General features: G+C 47.6%; 1 protein-coding gene across 1 annotated transcript in view; it reads left to right on the top strand.

Annotated features, from left to right (window-relative positions):
- The first annotated feature begins 12023 nt into the window (after positions 1-12023).
- The window catches only part of SEMA7A (semaphorin 7A (John Milton Hagen blood group)), a 58164-nt gene continuing 53308 nt past the window's right edge, over positions 12024-16879 (top strand). The window contains exon 1 of the mRNA XM_060279004.1: positions 12024-12230. Within this exon, the coding sequence (XP_060134987.1) occupies positions 12080-12230 (151 nt within the window). The 5' untranslated portion in view covers positions 12024-12079. The remainder of the gene's footprint in view (positions 12231-16879) is intronic.

Genomic DNA, 16879 nt, shown 5'->3' with positions numbered 1-16879 from the left:
ACAGGCGCCTGGTTGCTCACTGTGAGGACAGGAGGTTGGACCAGATGGGCCATTGGCCTCATCCAGCAGGCTCTTCTGATGCTCTTATGGGAGGGCAGAAGGCAGATCAGGATTAAGGCAGGAACTGTAGCTGAGTGCAAAGTGCCTGCTCCGTGCATGCAAAAGGGCTGAGGTTCAATTATGGCATTTCCAGATCCTGGACTTTTTAAAAGGATCAGGTAGCAGGTGAATGGGAAAGATCTCTGCCTGAGATGTAGGTTTAAATATGCAGGTGATTCCAGTGGACATATTCTGGAGGTGCACTGGGTAACAGAGACTATATTTAAAAATAAATTCAATACATTAATCAACCCATTAAGAAAATATATAATTAGCTGTGCTAAATATGCATTACCCGTGAATATTTAATAAAATTATCAACATTTATTTAATTAGACCCAATGGTATGATGCTCAGTTCATCAAGTTGCACACACCAGCAACATCATTATCTGTAAATTCTGAAAATGCATGGAGAGTTTCAGTACTAATTTGGCAATGCGTTGATCAACAGTAAATAGTGTGACTACATATTATGTCTAGTTACAGGTACATAGCTGTGTTGGTCTGCCGTAGTCGAAACAAAATAAAATTCCTTCCAGTAGCACCTTAAAGGTAAGGGGACCCCTGACCATTAGGTCCAGTTGTGACAGACTCTGGGGTTGTGGCGCTCATCTCACGTTATTGGCCAAGGGAGCCAGCGTACAGCTTCCGGGTCATGTGGCCAGCATGACAAAGCCACTTCTGGTGAACCAGAGCAGCGCACGGAAACGCCATTTACCTTTCCGCCAGAGCGGGAAATAAACCTATTTATCCACTTGCACTTTGACGTGCTTTTGAACTGCTAGGTTGGCAGGAGCTGGGACCGAGCAACGGGAGCTCACCTGTCACAGGGATTCGAACTGCTGACTTTCTGATCGGCAAGCCCTAGGCTCTGTGGTTTAACCCACAGCGCCACCTGAAGTGTGCACATGAAAGCTCATACCAATAACAAACCTAGTTGGTCTCTAAGGTGCTACCGGAAGGAATTTTTTTACATTTTACGTCAACCTTGAAAGCACTGGATCTTCAAGAATACTCTCGACTTTTTTCTTAACCTCTTAGTCAACATGCCCTCCAGATGTTGCTGCCCCTCCCAACTCCCATCATTCCTGACCACTGGCCATGTTGCTGTAATCCCAAAAAATGCCTGCATTGCAACTCTACGATTCTGTGAACCGCTCCCCATTTCCCCATCCTTGGCTGTCATGAAGTTCAGAAGCAGCAGGTGGTGCTCTTAGCGCTCCAGGGAAGTCCCAGCCGGCTGCCAGGATGAGCTGGGAAGGAAGAACCTTTAGAGGAGAACAGAAATCGGTGGGCAGGTCTCAGAGAGAGGGGCGATCTCCCCCTAACCTGCAGCCCTGCCACCTGGGGATCCAGCGTTGGCACAATATGAGGAAACAGGAATGCGCAGGGAGCTGTGTCATCAAACGCTGTAACCTGTTTCGAAAGGGAGTCTCGTTCTGCAGGCGTTTCTGGCTGCCTCTGTATAATGAAAGATACTCACAGGACTTCCTTGGGGCGCTGGAAAAGGAAAAGGGAGGAAGAGCATCTGCTTTGTCTGCAAAAGGTCCTCAGCGTCTCCAGGAGTCCCTTCTGCTGCCTGTCCTGACTCATGGGCGTAGGCAGGGGGGCAGTTGCACCCCCCTAGAAGCAGGGCCGCTGGTGGCCAGCCTGCCCCGCTGCCCGCTGTCTCCCTTCTCCCTGGCTGGCTGTGGGGTGGGTGGAGGGAAAGCCAGCCAAACGCTTTGCGCGGCTCTGGGGCTTTCCCTCCACCCGCCCCGCTGATCGCGGAGGGGGGGGAGGGGGTCGGAGCAGCCCGATTTTGGGCTGATCCTGGTGCCCCCTCGCCCCTGCCGGTTGCGGAGGGGGAGGAGAGGGTCGGAGCAGCCCAATTTCGGGCTGATCCTGGCGCCCCTGAACGACCATGGATTTCCTTGCCCCACTGTGGCCCCTCCCCCGTGCCTTGGCTCCGCCCCTTGCCCCCCTAATTTTTATCCTGGCTACGTCCCTGTCCTGACTCTTTCCACATTCACCTTCCTTCCATTGTTTTCGCTGGGGTTGGCGTTTTCCAAACACAAGAGCTGTAGTTTGGTCCTTAAAACATGAATCCTTTGAGGTGTAGGAACCTTTTGTTTTACGTGCCCTAGGTAGCTGTTGGACAGAGCTTCAAGGTAGGTCCCTATAACAACCTTGTTTGTTCTAGAGGTTGGGAAAACCAGGACCACCCAAAGGAGCCATCAAGTCCTTTTATTGGATTGTTATAAATGAAAATGAATAATAATAATAATAATAATAATAATAATAATAATAATAATAATAATAATATAAAGAAGCCATCAAGTGGATGATCTGAAATTCCCAATTCCCAAGTGCCGTTTTGGCATTCTGTTCCACTACAAAAGCAAAAATACAAGGCAATGAACATGTATCTTCATTATAATACTTCCATATACAGGATTGCTTTCAGATGGCTCAGAGGTTGGATAACTCCACGCCCCCCAACATTTATCAAATGAAAATAGGGACATCCTAAGGAAAAGCAGGACATTCCAGGATCAAATCAGAAACTGGCATGGCTTCTCTAAATGAGGGGCATCTCTGGAAAGTAGGGATGTGGGTGGCATACAACAGGGACACTTGGAGGGTCTGAAAAAAACCTGCACCAAATGAAGGAAATGAAGCTGGCTTTTGAAGCCCTTCCTACAGTTTTGAAGAAAAAGATCGCCAATCCGCTTTAAATTATTAAATTGCAATGCTTCTGCAGCCAGCCATTTTTTAGGAAGCATGGGGAATGTTTATTCCTTTATTGTAAATGGAGCCTGACACTGTCTACTCAGAAGTAAGTCCCACTGTATTCAATGAAGCCGACTCCCAGGTAACTGGGTCAAGACTGGGCAGCCTTACACTGCAGTCCTGATGAGGAAGAGGAGGAGAAAGAGGAGGCTTTGCCAAATGCAGCCACATGCTCAAGACCTGCTAAGGCCATGAAGACAAACTTCAAAGCAGGAGAGTGTGTTACGTGCACCATAAGGCATAGTGCACTGTAAGGCATAGAGGCTCATTTTAGATTTTGAGGCAAAAGGGGGAGCTGTTTATTTTGTGCTGGTGTTGCAAAGGGGTCCCCTCACTGGCAATGCATAATGAAGTAATCCTCTCAGTCTCCACCCAGTGGAACTGCAAGTGGCGATAATGATTTCTATGATGTAGTTAACTGGAAACAGAATACATAATGTTTGTTTTAATAGGAACCCTTAGTAGTTTCCTTTCTGGAGCCTAGAATGACTTCACTACAGATCCATAAATCTTTAAAGCAGCTTAAAAAGTCTTAGGAAAATTTGGGAAACTGCTGTGGGCGTGTATGATTACAATGTTTTTAAAGGGAAAGATGGGGAATTGGTTGCCCCTCCGATGTTGAGAGACGACAGGAGTGACTTGTGCCTGAGGAAACCCAGGCCAGCTCTGAAAACCTGCTGTGAAAGCTAGAGCTCAAAATGGAACAAGAAAGGTGAACTTATGCGTTATTTGCAGTAATATATAATTTTTTAGCACACTTTCTCCTAATATATGCACATTCATAAACATTGGTTGGAGAACTGCATTGCAAAATTTGGAGCCTAGGGCTTGCCGATCAGAAGGTTGGTGGTTCGAATCCCCGCCACGGGGTGAGCTCCCGTTGCTCAGTCCCAGCTCCTGCCAACCTAGCAGTTCGAAAGCACGGCAAAGTGCAAGTAGATAAATAGGTACCGCTCCGGCAGGAAGGTAAATGGCATTTCCGTGCGCTGCTCTGGTTTGTCAGAAGCGGCTTAGTCATGCTCGCCACATGACCCGGAAGCTGTACGCCGGCTCCCTCGGCCAGCACCCTTAAACTACAGTACACTTCCCAGGATTCTTTGGGGGGAGTCATGTGCTCTAAAGGTATGCTGTGTTCTAAGGCAATAAAAGGCTCTGCTATTTTGTGTTCATTTCCTTGGGATGCAGGCAACTCTGTGGGACTCAATTCTGAGCAAACAGACACAAGGATTTGAGCACCCAGCAGAAGATCTCTCTCTCTCTCTCTCTCTCTCTCTCTCTCTCTCTCTCTCTCTCTCTCTCTCTCTCTCTCTCTCTCTCTCTCTCTCTCTCTCTCTCTCTCTCTCTCTCTCTCCATATTTCCAAGGGAGGAAGCCACAGCTAATTTTTAACCGGCTCACTGAATGCAGAAGTTCAGATTATAGTGGGATCTCCCAAGAATAGAATTGCTAAATTTGTGGCAGTTTCAGAAGTTGCAGAGGAAGTTACGTTGAAACAGACAATATTAATCGTCAGGCTGTAGCCATGTGCATAAAAATCCCTTATTGTCTCATATTTACAGAAGATGCACAGAAGTTTTGTTATTGCTGCATTGTCTTAATTATGTAAGGTGCAAAGCACCATTTTCCGCCCAAGGGCCACTTTCTCTTCCAGGGGCCACCTGCCCCTTGGTGAGCAGGGCCAGAGATGAAAGTGTGTGGGGCAACAAACACCAAAGTTACCTTTGCACAGGAGGCTGATTTCCACACCTGTTCCTCCTCATTCCAGGTGAGCAAGAAAACATTTATCAGAGTTCAAGGAGGAGGCATCCCAGCCAGGTAAAACCCTTGAGGAGGGTGCAAAGGGTGACACAGGTGGCAGGAGCGGGGCAAGGTGTGGCCTGATGAAATCCTCAAAGACTAGCTAGAGAGGCTGCAGGACAATTGCGGATGGGAGTGAGGCCTCTTCAGCATATCACACTTGCACTGAGAGATCTGCACTGGCTGCCGATTCACTACCAGGTGCTCAAGGTGTTACTATTAGCATAAAAAGGTAAAGGGACCCCTGACCATTAGGTCCAGTCATGACCCACTCTGGGGTTGCAGCGCTCATCTCGCGTTATTGGCCGAGGGAGCCGGTGTATAGCTTCCAGGTCATGTGGCCAGCATGACAAAGCCGCTTCTGGCAAACCAGAGCAGCGCACGGAAACGCCGTTTACCTTCCTGCTGTAGCGGTCCCTATTTATCTACTTGCACTTTGACGTGCTTTCGAACTGCTACCGGTAGGTTGGCACTTGGCAGGAGCTGGGACCAAGCAGCGGGAGCTCACCCTGTCGCAGGGATTCGAACAGCTGACCTTCTGATCAGCAAGCAGGGCCGGCCCTACGGCCAGGCTGGGTGGCGCAGGGCACCACGGCGGCAGCCCGCTGGCCGGCCGATCCGCCGCGCAGCTGCGCCCACGGCAACCGCACTGTGCCTGCCCGCCCGCCGCGCAGCAGCGCCTGTGGCAGCCGCGCTGCACCCGCCCACCGCGCTGGGAAACGGGGCGGGGGGGGCGCCGGAGGGATCCGGTGCACCACGGCGCCAGGGGCGCTTAAGACGGCCCTGTCAGCAAGCCCTAGGCTCTGTGGTTTAATCCACAGCTTCATATTAGCATATGAAACCCATAACAACTTGGGACCAGTTTACCTGCAATACAGCCTTTACCCCACATGCTCCCGCTGGATGACTTTAATCCATGGAACTGGCACTGTTGTGCATTTATAAGAACCCGACTGTTTGGTGTGGCAGCACCTACCCTTTGGAACTCCCTGCTTCTTGATCTCAAGCAAGTACCTTTGCTATGCTCTTTTCGGCGCCTGCTGAAAAACATTGATCTTTAGACAAGTCTGTTCATACGCTTAGGAAGTTGAGGTAATTTTAACCTGTTTTAGTATTTTAACATTTGTATGTTTTAAAGTACTGTATGGTAGTGATTTTTTCTTTTATTGTTTCAGCTTTTTGTAGACCGCTTTGAGGTTTCTTACATTCATATACATTTCATGAAATAAATACGTAAGACGTCGTTCCTGGGTTGCAGATTCCACCTCGCCCCTGTTCCCTGCCCAAGCTGTAAACGTTTATTGTTTCCAGCTCTGGTTTACTTGCTCTCTAAGTGGAAAAAATGAGCCCCTTGACCTGCTGTCCTTCTAGCGAGCTCTAGCCATGAAGGGTGTTCCACTTTCAGCACGTTTTGATGGAAATTCAGGAAAAGGATCAGGCAAACTGCCTTCTGAGCCATGATCTGTCACTGTATGGGAAGCACGAGGACAGATTCTGGAAGCAGGAGGTCACTTCCAGACCTGTGCCTCCTTCCTGGATTCACCCACAATGCCATAGGTCACTGTGGAGTTCTTTGAAATTAAGCACGATCCATTCTACACAGGTACTCATCACTCAACAGAGGGTCGAGTCCAGCTGGAAGGGTGGAAATGGAAATACTGGTAAATGTTTTCTGTTCAAGGCTCAGGGACTGTCAGCTGTGCCAGTGCCAACAAAATGTTGTGGCATCAGCTCTCAAAATAAGCTGTTTCATCCCAGAGGAAATCAATCTGTCTGTGCTCTTGTTAAATGTTGGTCATTGAGCACCGCACCCTCTTTATCTTCAATGAGCAAAGCAGGCCACACAAGAATGATCATTCATGCAGCCTTAAAAACAACAAAACTCATATTGCAGTGCAACCGCAAGCAAAACACGCACACGCAGAGAATTCTCTTGAAATGAAAGAAACGGAAATAAGAAATAGATGTAGCCTATCTTGATTTCAGCAAGGCCTTTGACAAGGTGCCCCATGATATTCTTGAAAAGAAGCTGGTAAAATGCGGGCTAGACAATGCTACCATTCAGTGGATTTGTAACTGGCTGACTGACCGAACCCAAAGGGTGCTCATCAATGGCTCCTCCTCATCCTGGAGAGTAGTGACTAGTGGGGTGCCACAGGGCTCTGTCTTGGGCCCAGTCTTATTCAACATCTTTATCAATGACTTGGATGATGGGCTTGAGGGCATCCTGAGCAAGTTTGCAGACGACACCAAATTGGGAGGGGTGGCTAATAACCCAGAGGACAGGATCACACTTCAAAATGACCTTAACAGATTAGACAACTGGGCCAAAGCAAACAAGATGAATTTTAACAAGGAGAAATGTAAAGTACTACACTTGGGCAAAAAAAATAATGAAAGGCACAAATACAGGATGGGAGACACCTGGCTTGAGAGCAGTACATGTGAAAAGGATCTAGGAGTCTTGTTAGACCACAAACTTGACATGAGTCAACAGTGTGATGCAGCAGCTAAAAAAGCCAATGCAATTCTGGGCTGCATCAATAGGAGTATAGCATATGTCAAGAATGCTTTGATGGTGTTTCCTGCTGGGCAGGGGGTTGGACTGGATGGCCCTTGTGGTCTCTTCCAACTCTATGATTCTATGAAATGGAAGAAAGGGGAAATCACGAAAGAAGAGTATAAACGAGCAGGCAACAGTTGCAGGGAGAGGGACTTGAGCATGTTTAGCCTGGAAAATAAGAGAACTGGAGGAGATATGGTAGCCCTCTTCAAATATCTAAAGGGCTGTCACATGGAAGATGGAGCAAACTTATTTTCTCTCTGCTCTGGAGGATATGATACAAACCAATGGCTTTAAGTTAAAGAAAGAAGATTCTGACTAAACACCAGGAAGAGCATTCAACAGTGGAACGGTCTCCCTCGTGAGGTGGTGGACTCCCCTTCCTTGGAGGTTTTTAAGCAGAGGTTGGATGTCTACCTGTCATGGATGCTTTAGTTGAGATTCCTGCAGTGCAGGGGGTTGGACTAGATGACCCTTGGCGTCTCTTCCAACTTTACAATTCTAAGATTCCATTATTCTATGAAGATTGCTTGCAAAAATGTGTACATTAGTCAAACTAGCCTATAAAAATGTACTGATTAGGAGAAATCTGCACTAAAATGCTGATGAATTTTCATATGGATTAAAAAAATAGCAACAAGAAGTTGCTGCAAAATGAACAAATTTAAGTTTGGCTGTGTGTGGAAATGAGAAACCGAAAGAGCCCCAACATCAACAGACCTTCCTGCAATAAAACAGAAGTCTGATAGGGCCTAGAATTTGCAAGTAGGTGACATTCTGGGAATTCTCCAGTCCTGTAATATGCCGTAAGGCTGTAAGACCATGTTTGTGTGTGTGTGCGTGGGTGGGTGTGGGTGTTCCATAAAGACCCTAAGTCAAGGCTTCCTGTTCCCACAGTTTCAAACCCTTTAATTGCTTGATGCCATTAATTCTTTTCCAGTTGCAACCCAACATGTGAAAGGGGGGGCATTGTTTTGTCTGCTCTGTTCCCCCTTAATCTCTTGGTCGGCCAAAACATTATCATGGGTCGAGCTTCCTACAATTCTGAGCTCAAAGTTTAACATTTTTGTGAATTATTGACGCCCTGTTGTATCACACCACAGCAGTTTGAGACAGGAGCATGGCATGGGAAATGGATAACTCCTGATGCGATTTTGCTGGGAGAGGCTTTCCCTCCTGTTCAACCTTCTGAGTTCCTTCCTAAAAGGATATATTGTGGAGAGGGATGTCAAAAACAAGTTAAACCACACACACAACAAAGCACCCCTCCCCTGAAATCCTGGCTATAGTTCCCAGCCTTTCCCTTCTGGCAGGGCTGTATAGGATTGCCAGACTCAATAGAGCAGGGTTTCCCAACAAAATTTTATCGAGGACCCCTCATCGAGCCGCTATTGTGACAAGGACCCCCATTAATTCCTAATCCTAAATCTAATTCCTAATTCCTAATCTAATTTTTCCAGTAAGCTTAACACTGATCTTGGAAGGGTTAGGTTCAAGGGACGCCGACAATTTAGGTTCAATGGACACTGACAAGATCGGTTCGAGAGTCACTGACTTACTTGCTTGAACATCAAATGCATTATCTTCCTCTTCATCTGTAGGCCTTTGTCGTTTTAACGAACCACTTTTTAACCAACGGTCCATTTTTAACTACGCGAACTGTAGCTTCCGCGAAAAACAACGCTTTGTTTACAAACACTACTGTTTTGCAAAGAGGCAGCGCGTGCCAGGGAGGAGGGAGGGGAATGGAGAAGACAGGGTACCTGCACAGTAGCCCACAAATGAAGCCGACACACGCAAAGCATCTTGGGGAGGTGAGCGTTAGTAGAATGGGCGCGCTGCCTCTTTGCAAAAAAGTAGTGTTTGTAAAGCGCCACCTAACGGCATACAGCAGAACTACTGCCTCTATCTAATTCTAGTTTTGTGCTAGACTCTGCTCATGCAGGAAGCGGCCAAAACAAAAAATCTGTTATCATACAAAATATATTTAATATATTTTTTATTCTAATAGCATCTTGCAGACCCCTCTGGCATAGGGACCACCTGTTGGGAACCACTGCAATAGAGGACAGGACTTCTGCGCCTTTAATTGCCCTGCTCTCTTTTGAGTCTGGAAACCTTAAAGAGAAACCAGCAATACCCTTTGTTTAATTTCCAAGCAAGGGGTCTGCTGGTTTCTCTTTAAGGTTTCCAGACTCAAAAGACAGCAGGGCAATTAAAGGCACAGAAGTCCTGTCCTCTATTGAGTCTGGCAACCCTAGCTGTGAACGGCATTTAAGAGGAACTTTCCCAGCCATGTGCTGAAAACATTTTAACATACAGAGAGTGGGGAGCACACAGGGGTCGTAAAAGTGCAGCCCAAAGTGCCTGTTTGCTTGCCCAGTCCTGAGAGTCTGGCCACTTGAGGCACTCAGAGTTTTGCCAGTCCAGCTCTTCAAAAAGAAGCTGCAGGGGCCTCGTGGCTTGTTGGATCAACGTCTTTGCTGGTACTTAGCCAGGCATCTCTGCCTCTCTTGCACCTGCTGTTTGTGAAACCGAAGCACTGCTTTGACTGATGCATTAAAGCAGGGGTCTGCAACTAAGGCTCACGGGTCGGATCAGGCCCAACTGCCTTCAGGATCCGGCCCTCGGATTGGCTGTGGATTGGCATGGAGATTCTGTTCGTTTGGGCTGCGCCCCCCCCCGGTGCCATTCCATTTCCCCCACACTGCCTTACACACACCGCGGTGGCACCTCGTCCCTCCCTCCTCCTGGCTTCTCCCCACCCTCCCTAGAGGAGGAAGGGGGCTGGGCTGAGCCGGCTGAGTGCCATTTTAAGCAGCCCCTCTCCAGAGCCATCCCTTTCGCGCCGCTCATCTTCCCCCCCGCCGCTGCGGCCCTGGTGCTCCTGTGGGCCAGAGAGCGGAGTGGCGAGCTCGCTCTGCTTACCCACACGAAGAAGCAGCGGTGGTGGCGATAGTGGTCCCCCCCCCCCCGGTGCTGCTTCTCTGGCCCGCCACAAGGTCTGAGGGACAGTGGACCGGCCACAGCTAAAAAAATTTGCCGACTCCTGCATTAAAGTCTTGGGCAGAAACTGATGCGGGCCAGTGGTTCCTAAGCGTTTGGGGGGCCCATTCCCTTGGTTGCATAAGCTCAGGGTAACAATTAATTGTACATTTATTCAAAATCCAGCTAAATCTATTTAATTAATTCCCACAAAATTGATTAACTTCATCCAGTGATACCAGGTTTTCAGATTCTTTTCCACCTCCAGCTTCCCCCTGCTTCCTCCTTTGCCTCTTGGTGCCCTCCCCCAGGTAATCCCACTGTCCACTCGAGGAACCACTGGTCCAGGAAATTGCCGCTAGGGATGTTTGCGGGAAAATCCTCCCCAGCTGTAGTCTGCAAGAGGCTTGCCCCTACTCCAGCAATTATTCATTCATTCATTTAAAAAACTAGGCCGCTTCTTCTTCAGAATCTCAAAGTAGTTTACAATAAAGGTAGCAGAGCAAACTGCACATTTAAATGTCCACATTTGAGTACCGAGGTCACTTAAAAGCTGGCCTCCATGTATTGGGAAAGCTCATGCAAAAAAAAAAGTAAGGGACTTTTTAAAGCACCCACCAGGAACAAACCATAGTGAAGTGCCTGTTGCATCGTAGGCAGGCACCACAGCTGCCTACACACATACCTGGAAAGCACATTCAGTCCCTCAAAGAATTCTGGGCATCGTAGTTTTCCCCTCGCCTCCTGCCCCAACAGAGTTGCAAGTCCCAGCAACCCTGAACAAACTTGAGGGGGAAATGTGTTTCAAAAGCGTCTTAAAGGTACAGTGTGCCCGCAGCCAAAGAATGCCTGTCTGGTGGATTTCTGTCCAGGTGGATTTCGCACCTTTGATAGTTCTTCTTGGCTTTTAATAGCGTTGCAAGGACACAGAGACCCTATGACCGCCACCTGCTGGCCATAAAATGATTTCTCCTAGACTAGAATCATTCAAAAAGTCTCATGTTCCTTATTTATTGCATTTCTATCATGCCTTTCTTCCAAGGAGTTCAAGGTGGAGTATGTGGTTTTCCTTCTCCTCATTAAATCCGCACAATAACCCTGCGATGTAGGCTAGGCTGAAAGTAGTATACTGTAGTGCCTGGGTTAGGGTCATCCAGTGTGCTTCGTGAACAAGCGGGGATTCGAACCCTGGTCTCCCAGGTCCTAGTCTGACACTAACCGCCACGCCACGCCACACTGGCATTTACTTACTTACTTACTTTCTTACCATAGCTGCCAAGTTCTCCCCCTTTTAAAGGGAAATTCCCTTATGCTGAATAGGCTTCCTCGCGAGAAAAGGGAAAACTTGGCAGCTATGTTTCTTACTTAATTTCTATACCGCCCTACCGTATACCGGGAGGTCTCCGGACGTTTTTTGTAAGAACTTTTTTTTTTGTAAGAACGTTTTTTGTAAGAATTAGCCAGCGCCGGCGTGACGATCCTGAGCCCGGCCCACACGAGGCACCCAAGGATGCTTTTCACAACAACAAAACTCTTTGGAGTCCAATGATGATGCCAATTTAATGAAGTCCGGGCTCGCCCGACTAACCCCTAGGCCACGCTGCATCTGAGCCCAAATCCTGTGTGGGCTGCAGCGGGCACCTCTCCGCCTCGCCCACTTCACAGGGCTGGTGTTGTGGGATGCAAACCCAGCAGCCGCGAGTTCCGCAGGGAGCGCAGGGATCCCGGGCGGCGGCGCGTGCCGGCTGCTCCTTTCCCCAGCCCCGCCCCCTCTGGTAGCCCCGCCCTCCACGCGCAGGTAGTACTTCTGCCGGTCGCGATGCTCCGCGCGGAGGCTGCTCGCGCTTGCCACGGGGTCGCAGATGGGAGCCGAGCAACGCCGCGCCGCCGAGTCCCGCGTCGCCCGGTGGGCCAGCCGCCTGCTGCTGCTGCTGCTGCCGCTTCTTCCCTCCTCCTCCTCCTCCGCCGTCGCGTCGCGGCCGGCCGGGCCCAGGATCGTCACTTCGGCGCTGGGTAAGCGGACCATCGGAGACGATCCTGCTCGTCCCGCCGCTCCTTTAGGCGGACGCGGCTCGCTTTGCGGGAGATAGGGAATTTCGGGAAGGGGCGTGCGGCAGTGTGGTATAGTGGGGAGAGCGCTGGACGCGGAGCGGGGAGGGGCCGGCCGGGGTTCAGGATCGAAGTGACCTTGGAGGCCGTTCAGCCTCGCCTACCTCGCAGGGTGGTTGTGGTTGTGTGGGGATGAGATGTGGCGCGGGAGAACCATATCCAGTACACATTGCCTTGACCTTCGTGGTCGGAATTAGGTGAATCAATAAAAAATGCTTAGCGTGTTTCGCTGCATTTCCTTCCATCGGGACTGAATGATAGAATTACTGTACATACAGAGAAAAGGAAGGTTCAACTTTTTTCTTCTTAAGGGTGCCTGCTTTGGCATGACCTCTGCAGGGTTCAGTAGTGCCTACTCTTGTGCAAAGGCCTCCAAGCACACTAGCATTCTTGCAGTTAAGTTACTTGGGAGTAAGCATCATTGAATTCAGTGGGACTTGCCTGTGAGCAGGCACATTAGGGAAGAAAGTCTCTCTGTATTTACTCAGAAGTAACTGCACTGCTTTCAGTTGATTTACTCCCTGGTAGGGATGACTGAATCTGTCCATTTTGGTGTCTTGATTTTGCAGTCTTAATTTCAGTTCTCCACATTTCCACTTTAGTGTTCTTTTAATAGGCATTATTTTTCAAGAAAAGGTACTCTTGAAAATTTGTTAGCATTTTAGTCTGTGTTTCTCCTAAAATGCACATTTCTTTGTATGTTGCAAAGAATACCCTAATACATATTTGCAAAGCAGTTATCTGCAAAAGTATGCATAAGTTTCTTTCACCAATATGCAATTTTAATTGATATGGGACCCATGTGCCCACACTTACCCGGGAGTAATCCCCACTGAACACAGTGCAATTTGGATCTGAGCAAACAGCACAGTTTGGCCTAGTAGTCTGAGTCTTTGCCTAAGAGCAAGAGAGCTGGGTTCAAATCTTTTCTCTCTCCCGTATGTCAGACCCGCTGGACAGCCCTGGGCCAGCCGAGGGAGGATTCACCCTCTGCTTTAACCTCACAAGAGGGAGAGTCTGCACTGCGGGGCACAAAGTGTTCAGCCTGAGTCTTTTCTGTGCCAATAACTCACTTAGTGGTCTTGTGCGAACCTCCTTGCTCAGCCTTGGCTGCCTTATCTGCTCTGGGGAGACAATACTAGCCTAAAAAAGGATCAGGGAAGGACTTTTCTTTTTTTAAAAAAATGTATTTATTAAAGATTTTTTCAAACAACAAAAACATACAAAACACAAAAAAGTAATACAAAACACAAAAAATACAAAATACAAAAAAATACAAAAACAAAATTTCTTACTTTTAACCCTTATTTCTAATCTAATTGACTTCCTCTTTGCACCTCCTACTGCGGTTCTTTGTATTTCATACTTAGTAAATTCTAAATCTTATATAAACTCTAATTATTACTTCAATATTACCTTGTTACTCTATCTTTTATATCTTATCCTTATAAACTCAATCTATATCTTACTTCTTAATTAATTTATCCTTATCTTCTATCAATACTTGTTTCACACCCTTGTATTATCTACAACCTCTTTGTATCTCCCTCACTTCCATTAATTCAGTCTATTATACGCTTATTTTTCAAATAAATTTTAAATTTCTTCCAATCTTCTTCCGCTGCTGCTTCACTCAGATCCCGAAGTCTCCCCGTCAACTCATACAGTTCCATATATTCTATCAACTTCTTCTGCCATTCATCCACAGGGAAGGACTTTTCTTTCTGACATATTTATGCCCTCTCCCTGCCAAGGAGCGCTGGGTGCATGGCATGTAATTTCCCTCCTCTCCCTTTATTCTCTTGACAACCCTGTGAGGTAGGAGACGGGGACTGAGCCATTGCCACCCTGTGAATTTCAAAGCTGAACTTCTTGACTTCTGCCTATTGCTTGTGAAATGCTTCAAACACTTCCAGAGACTCCTTGGGGGTAACTAATGTGCCATCTAGATGTTGTTCATTAGTGTATTGCAGGCATGTCTAACTCCTAAGATCCTGTGATCTACTCACATTATAAAAATACTGGCTGTGATCTACCCAGGGTTATTTATTTATTGACAGGCAAAGTTTTTGAGCTTTTTGGGGGGGGAGCTAAAGCTTTTTCTGGTAGTGGGGGAGAAGAGATCTACCGTGATCTACCACAGGCGTCCAGTGATCTCCAGTGATCTGCCAGTAGATCACGATCTACCTGTTGGACATGCCTGGGGTATCGCCTTTCTATACTGCCTTTTTCTCTCCAAGGAGCTCAAGGTGGCAGACCTTGTCCTCAGCAACAACCGGGCAGACAGGCAGAGAGCGGCCCAAGATCAGATCCAGGGGACTTCATGGCTCAGTGGGGATTTGAACCTGGGTCTTTCCAAGGTTTTAGCTCCTCTCCTCCCCCTCTCCAATACATTAAGAATAAGAATAAGCATAAATTTATTACTTTCACCCCACCCAGTCACTCTGGGTGGCTTCCAACAGAATCTAGCAGAATACAGCGAAACATTTAGACCTTGAAAACTTCCCCAAACAGGGCTGCCTTCAGATGTCTATGGAAAGTCATATAATTGTTTATCTCCTTGACATCCGAAGGGAGGGCGCCACTACCCAGAAGGCCCTCTGCCTGGTTCCTTTGTAACTTCGCTTCTTGCAGTGAGGGAACCGGCAGAAGGCCCTCGGAGGAGGAGAACCTCGGTGTCCAGGCTGAACGATGGGGGTGGAGACGCTCCTTCAGGTATACTGAAGGTCAGTGCCAACACTTTGAATTGTGCTCGGAAACATACTGGGAGCTGACGTAGATCCTTTAGGGACCAGTGTTACATCGTCTTGGCGGCCGCCGCAGGTTATACCAGTCTGGCTGCTGCAATCTGGATTAGTTGTCGTTTCGGAGTCACCTTCAAAGATGGAGAAGCAGGACTGTTTCTTTCCACTGTTGGGTTGCTTAGGAATGAGAAGTGGGGGAGAATGTTGGCTTTCCTGCAGTGTTTGCACGTAGACTCTTCTGCATGTAGACGCAGCACTCTGCAGTAGACATTGCAGTAGACATACAGTGTTTTATTTATGTTATACAATTTATACAGGGAAGGCTCCTGCTTCATATCAATAGGCAAGGAGTTCCAAAGTGTAGGCCCTGCCACGCTAAATGATACACGTCACATAACATTCTCTGGATTGTGGGGGTGGCTCTGTGGAGGAATGATCATCCCTGCCCTTTATCAGAGGAGATAACTAGGTGACTCTCTGGCCCCTTGGCTCTTATATCCAAAGGACATTAACGGGGTTTTGGAGAGCTGATCTTTCTGAGCTATATCAATGAGGGCTGTTGTTTCATTTTTTAAAATAAAGTGTCCCACCTTGTTGTAAGGGGGTGACAGAAGACCTGGTCAGGGACCTATAAATGTGGGGATCCATAGTATAGAAAATGGGTTAGGGGAATGGTCTGGCGAGTTCTACTCAATGTATATACAGTATATCCTGACGGATTCTCCCTCTCTGGGTGTTTATTCTGTAGCTGCATGCCAGAGCCCAGTTAGATTTTTATTTGTGCATCCCTAGCGAGTATAATTAACTTTGGCAATCAAGGAGGGTATTTCTCCTAAAATTGCACTGGCAATAATCACTAGGTTCACATTATAGCAGTTGCTGGAAACCATTGTAGGGGTGAGCTCCGCACCTGTGCCCTTCGGGTCCTGCTGCCCGTTTCCCAGAAGTTGCAACTGGTTGGCCACCGTGAGAAGAAGGTGCTGGGCTAGCTTTGGCCTGAACCAGAAGGCTCTTTGTACATACACTGGTTTGGGTGGTAGTGGGGGGCGTTCAGACGGGGTGGTGGTGGCGCAAGGGGTATATTTTTCCATGCATTGTTTTGGAGGAAGGGGGTGTGTGCCTTTGGGTTGTCTGGTACTTTGACACCTCTGCTGGGGTTTAGTAAAGAATTATTTTGGGAGATGAACGTTCTCTGCCATGTCTGTTGGACATTGGGAGTATATAACAGTCGCTGTGTTCTTGCCTCGAATGCAGGGAGGAGGTTTCTGGCTTCTGGACCTCATCTCTATTTACTTGGTGTTTAACAAAAGTTGCGAATGAGACTCATACAGTGCACAGTAAAACATAAGATCAGGAACTTTGCACGTCCGACGGTCCTGGCTGTGTGGACAGAGCAGGAGTGAAGTTGGGTAATCTTAGACCCCGGACTTATCAGTCTTGCTTATTTATACAAATCCTTATATACCATGTATCATTAAAAAAATTGGAGTAGTTTACAATAATATAAAACCATAAAACTATACAGTAAAGTTATAAGAAAGTTAAAAGCAAAATAATTACAAACAAATGTCAGTAGACCATTGTGGGAGATGTACTCTTGTTTGCCTGCATAGGGTAGCAGAATAGGAAAGTTTTCAGCAAGTATTTAAAAGCTGGCACCTGCTGAATCTCTAGTGGCAGCGAGTTCCACAGGGCTGTGCCCACTGAGTCCATCTAGCTCCCAATGCTCTATTACATAAGAACAGAAGAAGAGCCTTTGCTTCATTGGGCCACAGACCCGTCTAGTCCAGCATCCTCTTCTCACAGTGG

This window comes from Zootoca vivipara, chromosome 9 (genome assembly GCF_963506605.1).
Source record: "Zootoca vivipara chromosome 9, rZooViv1.1, whole genome shotgun sequence".
Lineage (NCBI taxonomy): Eukaryota > Metazoa > Chordata > Lepidosauria > Squamata > Lacertidae > Zootoca > Zootoca vivipara.
Note: the sequence above shows the minus strand (reverse complement) of the source record. Positions and strands in the feature narration are given on the sequence as shown.